The sequence below is a fragment of the Tachypleus tridentatus genome, chromosome 12, assembly GCF_004210375.1.
Source record: "Tachypleus tridentatus isolate NWPU-2018 chromosome 12, ASM421037v1, whole genome shotgun sequence".
In the NCBI taxonomy this organism is placed as follows: Eukaryota; Metazoa; Arthropoda; class Merostomata; order Xiphosura; family Limulidae; genus Tachypleus; species Tachypleus tridentatus.
Genome location: NC_134836.1, coordinates 96,516,428 through 96,528,740, shown reverse-complemented (window position 1 = coordinate 96,528,740; position 12,313 = coordinate 96,516,428). Strand labels below are relative to the sequence as shown.

At 32.2% G+C, this 12,313-nt stretch overlaps 1 protein-coding gene across 8 annotated transcripts in view; it reads right to left on the bottom strand.

Annotated features, from left to right (window-relative positions):
- Positions 1-12,313, bottom strand: part of LOC143234079 (tRNA methyltransferase 10 homolog A-like) — a 47,822-nt gene that overhangs the window by 25,158 nt on the left and 10,351 nt on the right. For all 8 annotated transcript variants that reach the window (XM_076471134.1, XM_076471132.1, XM_076471127.1 and 5 more), the window contains one exon: positions 8,613-8,778. In XM_076471134.1, coding sequence (XP_076327249.1) covers positions 8,613-8,778 — 166 coding nt within the window. The remainder of the gene's footprint in view (positions 1-8,612; positions 8,779-12,313) is intronic.

Genomic DNA, 12,313 nt, shown 5'->3' with positions numbered 1-12,313 from the left:
AATGCATTAATACTAATGTAGTCATTCAACTTTGATATTTTGATATATATTACATGGTAATTACAAGCATCAAAACGAGACATAACCACTTTTTTTCAATATGAACACAGATTTCTTTGAAGCAAACAAAATATTTTAAAAAATTGTTACAAAGCCCCAAACATTTGTCTTAGGAGTCCTCAATTTGTGAATTGACACTGAGTGTTGTTGAGTGGGTAAATCTTCACTATAGAGGGAAGACAACTTGTCATCACCACCCACCTCAAATTCTTGGACTATTTCTTTTACCAATGAACAGTAGGATTAAATGTCACATTATAATGTTCCTATACTGAAAGGACAAGTATGTTCAGTGGTATAGGTATTTGAATGCCCTAACCACCTGGCCATGCCAGGCCTGTAATTTCTGTATACTTTTATTTGTATTTAGTCATTTTAAGTATCCACATTATACTACTGCTACAAATTTGTATGCAAAGTTCTTTCACTACAGTAAGTTCAACTGACTGAATAGCATATATATTTCGTTGACAGTAGTTTTCATACGTTTTATTCTACATAGCAGATTAGAACCATAGTTATGCATATCACTAACAAATATACATGTTCTAATTACAGTAGTTCACATGCTCTTAAAAAAGTAAAATATAAAAAAATGATTACAGTGTAAACATAATTGAATACATTCCTCATGATTTGCAAATTGAAAAAAAGTTTTTGTAATTTTAGTTAAATAAATGTATACAAGAAAATCAGTGAATTACCAAATTAAAATACTTCTAAGTCCAATAAAAAAAAAGATATACCATTAGTTAATTAAACAGATGATATGGGTCCAAACAGTACGTGGTTTAAACCACTTTTGAAAAGTGGTGCAATCTATTAAAAGTAATAATTTTAATTTCTCATGATGACACATCAGAAGCTGATGCTTCTCAGACTTTTGCAATGAATTTCAATTAAAATGAAATTAACATTTTCCTCACTTGTATATCAGATAGATATTCATTCTCACCACCACCAAAAAATGTTGTCTCAACATACTGCATGTAATTTCCTCCACATGGTTTGTTTGTTTTAGAATTTTGCACAAAGTTACATGAGGGCTATCTGCACTAGCCGTCCCTACTTTAGCAGTGTAAGACTAGAGGAAAAGCAGCTAGTCATCACCACCCACTGATAACTCTTGGGATACTCTTTTACCAATGAATAGTGGAATTGACCATAACATTATAATGCCCCACAGCTGAAAGGGCAAGCATGTTTGGTGAGACTAGGACTTGAACCTGCAACCCTCATATTATGAGTCAAACACCTTAACCCACATGGCCATGCTAGGCTCCTGCAAATGGTACAAGCTTTAAACAAAGCTCACACCCCTATATGTGTCAATGTGAACTGCACCAACCTATCATGTAATGACTATCAAACTATATCTGTCCACCAATCTTCTGTGCACAGTAATCCATGCAAACATTAGTGTAACACAACTCATTGCTGACAAGACAAACTAAATCTATAAGAAGAAGAAAGGAAGAAGGTACAGAGAGGTGAGTATTTTTCAGAAATTCATTTTCAGGTGAGAAAAATGTTAACTTTAAAAATGCTACTCATATCTTTGTGCCATAAACAAAGATAAGAGACAGTGAGACCTAAAAAAATGAATTTCCACAGCAAAAATGAAAAAAATTCCTTGACTTTTTCCTGACCAATAAATTCAAATCAAAGTCACACAAACTGGTAATATTGTCTATCTGGATCAATATTTTAAGACAAGAACACATTTAAGTAGAATACATTTTACCAATCACACTTAAACACATTACAATAATGTGGAATACAAATTAAAGTTGACCTCCTCAAACTTCCTCTTATAGCTACTTATTTATAAGAAAACAATACAATTTCAACTCTTATATTGAAAAATACCAATTGTTACATGTAGTATATATTATATATTACTAAAAACTGTAAAGAAATATATTTTGAATTGAACTGTTTTTTGATGTCATATTAATCACTGAAACATTGTCAAAGAACTTTCTGAACTATAAAAGTTTTTCGTGGTTTATTACATATAGTCTTTTACCAGGTAGACTGAAACATTAATTTTGTATAAGTAGATATTACACTCAAGGAGTTTTAAAGTGCAGATGTACAGTTTATTGCAATCACACTATACTGTGCAACAGTTAGTAAAAGTTAAAGAATTAAGACAAATATCATCCTGTATACACAGAACAAAACAAGTAATTTAAGAGAAAGTTCTTTGTTCTTTCTTCTGGAGTCAAATGAATAAACTTTATCTGTATAGTTAAAATGCAAGTAACTTTCTGATATACATTAGTTAACTTATTATCTTCATACATTTTAAGCACCAGGAATACATAACAAACTTGAGAATTCTGCAAAAAGCATAGTAAATAGCTGCTTGTAAACATCTTTTCCCAAGTCTTACACATCACCAAATACAAAGAAACGAAATCAGCACTACATCCAGCAGCAAAAATGGTTAAACAAACACTATTGTACATGCTGCATTAGTTAGATAAGTATCTCCTTTTCCTTTCAAAGTGCTAGTTGAAGAGAAAAACTAGCACATGAAGCTATAAACTAGTTATAAAAATCCAATCAACAACCTGTCAACAGTTGTGGTATCTAGCTAATAGCAGAATATAATGTCATGATATTAAAATTCAATTATGGCAATTCAGAATACCTAGTCATGTAGTAACATGTTATGAAAAGTCAGTTTAAACTAATTTCCAATGGCCTAATTTAACTCTGCTTTCAATTTTAAGCATAGCATACACTACTAACAATTGTTTCCCTTCAATGCTTTTATCAAGCTTCCTTATTTTATTATCTGTTTCTACTATTTACTTATTTTACTTCTAAAACTTTAGTTCCAAAAGCATTTGATTTTACAAGCTCCATTTTAATTTTCTTGCCAACTTGTTCATCTGCCCATTTTAGCACCATTTCTAGATTTAACTCCAGCTTTACAACTTCTGTTTGCCTCCAAGTTAGTCAGCTCTTCTTGAAAGCCTTTCTTTCTCAAATCATTTTTCTGACAACCATCTTCACCCAAATACACCCGATACCTCACTCTTGCACCTCTATGTGCATCTGACATCTTCTGTGATATGTATATTAGTCAACTCACATCCTGTTTCTCTGAACCCCTCACATATTCTTCTGTATAAGACATTACTTAACTCATATTATCTGGCTACTGTTTTCTACCAGTGTTTAATAATAAACCTTTGGTCCAAGCTGTTCCTTGCTCCTACAACAGATGGCATCTTTCCAGCAGTTTCTCAGCCAAATTTTATGAAAAAGCAATGCACTCTTTCTGCAGTTGACTAACTTGGTTGTCTTTCTCTGCTTAGTCAATGAGTTATTTGGCTGCAAATCCAACTTCTACTCAGTACTGAGACAAAATATTGTCTGCAGAATTGAGTAGCAAGTTCTTTGTAAACTTTGAAAGAGCTCTAAAAGTATCTTGGATGGAAATGCCATCATTGGCATGTCTCTTTGGAAAGACATTAACACTTTGGCAACACAAAGAAATTCAATTTTGCTAGCATCAAGTCATCTAGTTTGTATTCTTCAAGGTTTGCAAATAAATATACTGGCTATTTACTCTTGGATAATTTCTGGGTTTGCTTCACATACTTTTTAGCCTATGGCCAAATCTGGCTGACCCTGTCAGATAAAAGCACATCCTCTAGCCACCTAGTACTACAATCCTTCAAAGAAAATTATGCATTACCCTCACTATCAGGTAGATAATTGTTTCTAACAGGATAATCAGAGAAGCAATAGTAGAGGGACAGCTTTTTTTTTTTTTCATCTTCCATCTAGCCTTACTATCTCCTTCTAGAACGTGCCATCCACAGAACTCCATACTGATAAGCACTGGAATATTAGAGTTAGATTCTTCTTTTTTGTGTATCAAATAATTCCTATTGATAGTTAATCCAGCCACTGAAACTTGTAAAACATTTGCAACATTTAGTTTTGAAAGACCTATCTTAAAATTTTCAAACAAATCCTACTATATTATATTCCCAAGAAATAGTGAATCAAAATATGTGCTTACAATGGTTCTTTTCTCTTTCACAGAAGTGCAAAAACAAGTCTATTTACTTTTCTTGTAAAAAATTATTCAGTGACTCATCAAATGAAGCACCAGAAATTGTTCCTGGCTGTTGAATTTTGCTCATTAACTCTTTAAAATAAATAGAAAGAATCATGTAAGAGTATTTTGTTGAGCTAAAAAAAAAACAAACTCTCTTCACTACAGTAATGTCAGGAAACATCTTTCTAAACAGCTGTCAGTCTTTGAACTTGAACTATAGGAGCACCAAATCAGAATGGTCTTCATTGCCCATAAACATTCTGCTGTCAGAACCTTATCACATGACATAAAATCTAAAACCAGTGTGACTCCTTCCCTTTATTGCTATGGTTGTTGTGCTGGTGGTTGTGGTAAAACAAACTGATCTTTCTCAACCTTCATCTCACTTTAGTTAGTTGATGATTGGTTTATTGCAGAAAGCAATTAAGGCACAATTTCTTGTTTAACTGTAGCAACAAACTGCCCCCCTTTCCCCATATTTCCTAGTTAAAAATTTCTCCTACATAGCATACACCGTTCCTATAGATATGAAACTGGGATTTTCCTAACTACAAGAAAACTGCAGAGTCACTCAGCCAGTCCGTATTGAACACTGTTTGTTTACTACTCATTTTGCTAATACTTTCTCAAATATAAATCAATAGATATCTACTATTTTGAGTATTCCTTGCCCTAAAAAGAAAATGCAATTATAAAAAAAGAAATTCATTAGTACATGTACATTTGTCTAAAAATGAGATTAAATAAGGCATGCTGGCAGGAACTTTGTGTTTGTACTTCATATAAAAAATCATGAAAAGTCAAGTTTCTTTGGAGATACATTATGTTGGTTGATACCGAAAATTTAAAACAGTTTGTATTTTTTCAAGTTAAGCACAATGCAACACAATGGGCTATCTGTATTTTGCCTACCACAGGTACTGTAACTCAGTTTCTAGCCAATTTTAAGATAGACAAAATTTCTACTGATATTATAAATATAAAGCAGCATAACTACTATTATGATTTTGCAGTAATATATAAAAATAGTAGCTCAGAGGAAAGTAATGAAATTTCTTTCAGTTTCTTCTTAGTGTCATATTTTTGAATTGTTGTATTGTGATCAATCTTTGAAGACAGCAACCATTGACAGGCACAAATATAAAGATGAAGAATACTGTCTTCACCATGCATTTTGCAGCACATTCTAAAACACAAATCCTGAGATTTCACTTTTCCCAAGTACCTCTTGCTGAAATCTTAAATTTCACAGACATTTCTCCAATCTTGAAAAAAATAAAAAATTCCCCAATTTTTCTTTAACCAGTGGCACCATGAAGGAGTGAACAGATGAGAAAGTAAAAAACAAATAATAATACTCACTTCATGAAAGACTCTGGATACATTACAGAATGGTAAATTAAGGTAGATAAAAGCCATAAGTACAAGAAACCACAGCATGATAGAAGCAATATGATGTATTAGATGCCATCCACATTTTGGCCTGCAGGATCTCATTCAGCAGATAATGTTTAAGAGTGGCATGAAAAGTTATAAGATGATGATGAAGAATACACCAACCAGAGGAGCTGACAATCCCATCCATTCAAAATCAGAGGTGGAAGTCACAAGAGATAGAAACAAAAAGAGGCAACAGTGGTTTGCATTAAAGTGATAGTTCAAGTGAGATTACAATGAATAGCCCAAAATGAAAAATAGAAAATAGAGAAAGTGATGAGAGAAAACATACAATTGCCCTCCTGGGAAAAAGAAGCAGTTCATAAATAAAGTAAACTGCACAGTGATAAATGGTGAAGAATGTTGCCAATTCATGAATGTCTGAATGACACTTCTTACAAGCAAGCAGAAAGAGAAGATATGTCTTAAAGGACAAATGATACCTGGAGGAAGAAGTCAAAGGTTGAAACAAAAACTAGTGAAAGCATGGAGGACAACACAGAAGTTCTAGTCCAGAACAGGCATAGGACAAGGAGAACTGATTAGAAAATACCTGAAGAGGCCCATGAAAATCAGAGCAATCAGCTAAAATTACAGTTTGGAACTGGAGACAAGAAGAAAATGAACATTTTGGTATCAGATAGATTGCAAAAACCTGAGCCAGGACTTTCAAAGTGGGAACAAATCCACAGAAACATAAAAGGATGGTAAGTCTACTCTTTGGGAAAGATCCCATTCAAACAAGAAAATAAATCTTTCATCAGGTTCAAAGCTCCAGGGGCATTACAGACCAACAACTGAATCTGATGACCATAGATCCAAAAGAGGAATTCCTAAGTGAGAAAACATGAGTACTGAGAATAAGTGCCATCTCACAGTTAATATAAGACATGACAATTGAATGGACCACAAACAAATTATCTGTGAACTGAAGCTGAAGATGCAAGCAAGCCCAGTAAGAAGTAATGTTTCCAGGATATTGATTTGAAAGGATTACTCCTCTGGAGAATAAAATCACTGAAATAACAGAGGTGTCTAGAAATGATTACATCTGGAAAGAGAAACAATGTTTACAGATGCAAATTAAGTAGCAGAGGGAGTGAAAGGGAACACAGTCTGGTTGCAGTAACAGCAAACAGCAATTACAACAAAAAACAGTTAAAAAAATGGAAGGAGAAACATGAAGGCTGATAAAAAATCCCAAGAAATGTTTCATCAGTTGCCTGTTGATTGAAAGAGAGGTAAGTGGGCAACTAAGAAGGATATGGGACTTGATGGAGTTTAGAATCCTCAAAAGTAAGAGAACCTCTCATGAAAGTAGAGTGGGAAATTAAATCCTAAGTTGGGTGGAAAACAAAAACCTTACTTCTTCTACAGGCCGTAGATGCATGGAAACAAGAGGAGGTACAAAAGTGGCAGAATGATGATAAAGGGAAGTCCAAAGATACAGGGAAAGACACAAATATCATTAGCAAAGGGTGTTCAGGTAACAAGAATAGATGAGACTTTCACAATGACAGAGTCAAGAAGTGTCACACAAAACAAACATGTCTATGAATCACAATGTTCAGCCTGGTAAGAAAGACAAGAATTATGAGAAAGGAAAATAGGAGCAAGGCAGCACTGCCAACTCTCGTAGATGAGAATATGTTGGAGCATTTGCAATTGATACATCAAGAAAACAAAAACTCCAAGAAATAATGCTGGTGAGCTCTTCTAAAGACCTTTAACACAAAGGGAAGGAGAAAGGTGAAGAAATCGAAATAAGGAAACCATGTTAATAAATACACAGCAGTAAAAGAGGTCAAGGTCTAGTGCCAAAGAATTAGGAACAAGTGTCTCCATCAATACTTTTGAGAATAAGATGGAAAAGCTTCATGAGAAGATGAAGTAGACATGTAGTAAAAGAGCTGTGCATTGGTAAGATTATGGTAAGTAAATTTAATAAAAGAAAGGGAGACATCTCAAGTAAGAAAGAGAGATTCAAAGATTGAGATTTGAGAGAAATAAAAGGTTGATGACCCAAGGCCATAAAAAAAGTCACAAAGGCAAAGCTACCATGAATTAACAAGTAGTCAGGATAGAAAAGCATCAACTTGAATACAAGTACCTGGGGAATAGAAGGGAAAAGAGAAAGATAGAAGATAAAGGCTAATGAAGGAGAAAAATCCAAGATTTAACATAAACTACCAGAAAGAGAGAATGTCATACACCTGAATAACAAAAGTTGCAAAGTAAGAAATCAGAGGTATCTGTTTCTTATCAGGAAGAGGAGAACCAAGAACAAAGATAAAAGTCGTCATTAAATGAGGCAGGCTCAACAGAAGTGATATACACAGAATAACAGAAGATATGGAAAAGACAACAATAAGGTAAAACAGTACCAACTATATGAAGTGCAACTACAATAGCATTATTGATAAAGTGCCTCTGGTTGCCAGTGAAACTAGAAAAGGGGAGTCATGAAGTCAAATCTTAAGGTCTTGGGAAATATCAAAAATCTGATTCTGAGAATTCATGGCTGAAACTAAGCTGTGTATTGACAATGGTTGCTTTTTTTTTTAGTATTTATAAGGTGATGAAATAGCCAATACTCATAGTCCAACAAAATAAAGATTCTTTAAGATAAATTGAGTGAGACAAAAGAAAAAGAACTCAAAGTATAAGGCCATAGTGTCACATAAAATCCCATAAAACTTGAAAAAAGCACAAGAAAAAACATGTCTAAACACTTACAGTGCTGACAGCAGAAATGACCCTGTGTTCATATGCTGTGGTACTTTGGATTACTGCAAATGGGAGATGTGTGCCTATCCTACTGGTAGAGGACTACAGTCTAATGATGATTGCATCATAGGCTAGTGCAACATACATTGACATGTGCAGAGATGGGAATTTTGTTCAAGACTTGCAGCTTACACAAGAAATAATATAGCAGTGCACATGATGTATCAGCTCTCTACGGTGAAGAGATAAGTAGCATTTCAAAAACGACTGTTAATTTGAAACAATTTAATATGGATGTACTCACAGCATCAGTCATTAGTTCATCTAGAGACACATCTACAGCAATACAAATACTGCAAGAGGAATCCTTCATTTTGACTTGTTTCAAATACTTTTTGCTTGGTCCTAAAATAATTCCCTTTTCTTTTGCTTCTTGTTTTCTCTTTCTCTTCTTTTCTTTTTCTTTTGCCCTAGCAGTATATTAAAGAGTATATTATAAATTTCCATATGTATATAATCAAAACTATTAAACAATCCAGTACTAATCTATGTTCTAATACTCTTTCATGTTTAACAGACTACATCACATTAATACTCGAAAGTGCCATAAAAGGAGTTTTGTGCCAGTTTATTAGAGCTACCTGTCAAGTCTGTCATAATATTTGCTCTTTGCATTCACTACTAGTCCATTTACTCTTACCAAGAAATAAATAATTTTGAATGCAGGTCTCAATTATTTGTCATGGCATTGGCCATGCCATAACCCTGTTGTCCATATACACAGATGAGCTCACAGATAACTTTGTGTAACCTTGTTTAATGCTGTGTCTAGCACTTTAATTTCAGTTGTCCTAGACTAGTGATGTTACAACTGTAGTAATACAGCAATTTTCAACTTTACTGTTATATATAAACATCAACTATTTGTAAATAAGAAACTGCATCAATGCTTTAATATTTATAAAGTACAAAATTAAATGTAAATTACCAGCAAATTCAGACAACACAAATTAACTTTTATTGTCCAATTTTGTAAACAGACTCATATGAGAAGACATCAGCTTGATAGCAGCTTTCATTAACTGTTTTCTGAGAGCTGCTTAAAGCCTTGTGCATTTTTCAAATACGAAGAATTGTATATATTAAAAAATACTTATAATTAATCCATATAAACACACACAGCAAATACAACAAAATTCAAAACATGCCTAAAGAATGGAAACAAGTATGTCCACAACACATCCAACTTTACCTTTTTATCTTTACAACAAACCATAAGATAAACATTTGCTCATTAATCTTTTATGAATGTGTTATAAACCATAATAAAGGTATAAGTTAAAATTCAGTAAGCAAATACAATAAACTAATAAGATTTTTTTCAGCTGGTTAAATCAACAAAGTTTATAATTATTTTGCATGTTGTTCAGTAGACTTATTAAATCTATTATATATATTAAATCTTGCAACTTCTGATTGGAAATAACACTATATAACAACATTTTTACTTTTTCTTGTTCCTAGGCAGAAAGTGTTATTTTCCAATTGCTTATGCCTAAAGTAAATAGAAAAGTCCTATTTTTCTCTTCAAACTTTGTTTTTGTGACCTGGGAGCATATAACGAAAACATGATGGGAGACTATGTTTGGAGGCTGATACATGAAAGTGATTTACATTAGTCATAAATCTCGAAAAACTACTCACTTCTAAACATTTTTGTGTAACTTTAGTACAAATACACGTACATTTTGATTCATATGTTGTTTTATTCAGACCTTACATAAATGAAAATGTGCAAATTTGCCCATTTTTACATAGCAAATAGGTTAATTTCTAAATTTCATTATCCAGGTCACAAAAGCAAAGTTTGAAGAGAATAATGGCCATTTTCTGAACTTTTACAACATATGCAATTAAGAAATAACACATGCTATCCAGGAACAAAATTTGTGTTACATAGTGTAATCAAAGACATATAATCACTACATTTATCCAGATTTAAATTTTTGAAAAAAAAAAAGACGAAAACTATTTTAGTGCATAATCATAATTTGCATTGTCAAAATGCTACTTGGAATTTTTAATAAAATATTTACTGAACCATTTGTTAAAATTAAGATAAATTGGTGTTAAATGTCTTAGTAAAAGTAAAAACTTTAAAGCATATAAATCTACATATCTAAGTGTGGAGAGAATAAACATAACTGAGTAATTAAAAGTCATTATGTGGAGTGATTTACAAATAATATTGCATTTATGGAATATAAAATATTCATACATTTTTTATAAACACTAGCAGTAGATAATACAGATGTTACAGACTTAAGACATGAAAGCTTAAAGTTATTTATAACCTTTAATGAATGACATAATTTATTGCAATTAGCTTTTCTCATATAGAAGTTTCAACTTGATAATGTGTCTATCCATCTGGAGTATATTAAGTTATATCCCTTTTCCTGCCATGAATATTACTATTCCTTGAAATCTACTATAATTTTTGATCTTATCCAATAAGGTGAATGGGCATACATGTTGTGTTTGTTAGTTCATGTTATCCTTTTTTGTATAGAAATATAACTGACAACAAAAAACATTGTTACATTCAACTTATTTTCAAAAACCAAATTGCATCCCTTTGATAAAACTAATTTCTAAATATATTTCTCAGTTATAGGTTTTGTCACTTGTTTTTGGACAGTGTTTTCATGTCTATCAATAGAAATTAATTATATAACAAGCACTGAAAATCTGCACATAATTTGGCAGAGAAATGTACATTTTTCTTAGTTTTGGCAATCATCATGTTATACATAAGATTATAGATATTATCAGACCGTTTTATATTGATGTCTTCACTACAAAATAAAATTATATTTTAAAATATGAAATGAACTGTAAGTATGTTGTATTTTCAACATTTATTCACATGTTTTAATAGGGCAACTCCAGCCATCAACAATAGAGCATTTGGTACAATGGGATATGTTTGTACAATGTAACAGTTAAAAACTTTAAAACAAGAATGTTAAAAAGTTAAACAGAATACCATATAAACTTAGGATAATAACCACTATTTTCCAATCACATTTACAATTCTTAGCATAATTGAGACCAAGAATGGGAACCAATCTTCTTCTTACTATAATGGATATACTATGTATAATAGTATCTATGTATGTAACCAAAACTCCTGCACCATCTTCTGAATGGCACCACCAACAAAAAATCCATAAAATTTCACAATTTGGGTATTCCAGACTCAGGCAGTTAAAAAAACAAACAACTGTGGTATGTGTAACAACTACTTTCTTATGATAAAACACTTTTAAATAAAAGCACTCTCCTCACAACAAGAACATGGCTTTATCTAGGGCTGTATGGAAGGGTCTGATCATATCTTTATTTATGTCATTTTTAAGTACAGTACTGAGAAAATGGGGTTCTTAAACTTTTTTTCAAATAATAGCACCACTTTTAATATACAAAAACATTACAGTTCATATTAGTAAAAGTTATGAAAATTGCTGTTGATCAAAGTCACAATCAAAACACTTTTTCCATACACTAATTCCCAGAAAAAAAAAATCCTTGTTTTAAAAAATAAATGTTGACTTACTCTATTTTTTTTCAAGAAGTTATGAATACTACAATTAGTACATAGCAGAATTAACAGCCACCCACAGGGTGACATTTCTTCTAGTACAAACTATAACCCTTTGCATCTTTGAAAAGCTTTAATCTTTAAGTTTAAACACTTATAAAAAGTTGAAATGAGATTTCACCCAATTCATGTGATACATAAATGAATATGAATTTTTTAAGAAAAACATTTTCCAGATTAAATGTTAATACAGCAGATTTTGGGGCACTTTTCAATGATACTTTACAGCTTAGAACTATTCACTTCATTCTTGCATAATATTTTCAGGTTAAAATAACACCAGTTATAAGAGCCCTAATGCAGGTAATGCCATCTCCAATGGCAATACTACACACAATCAT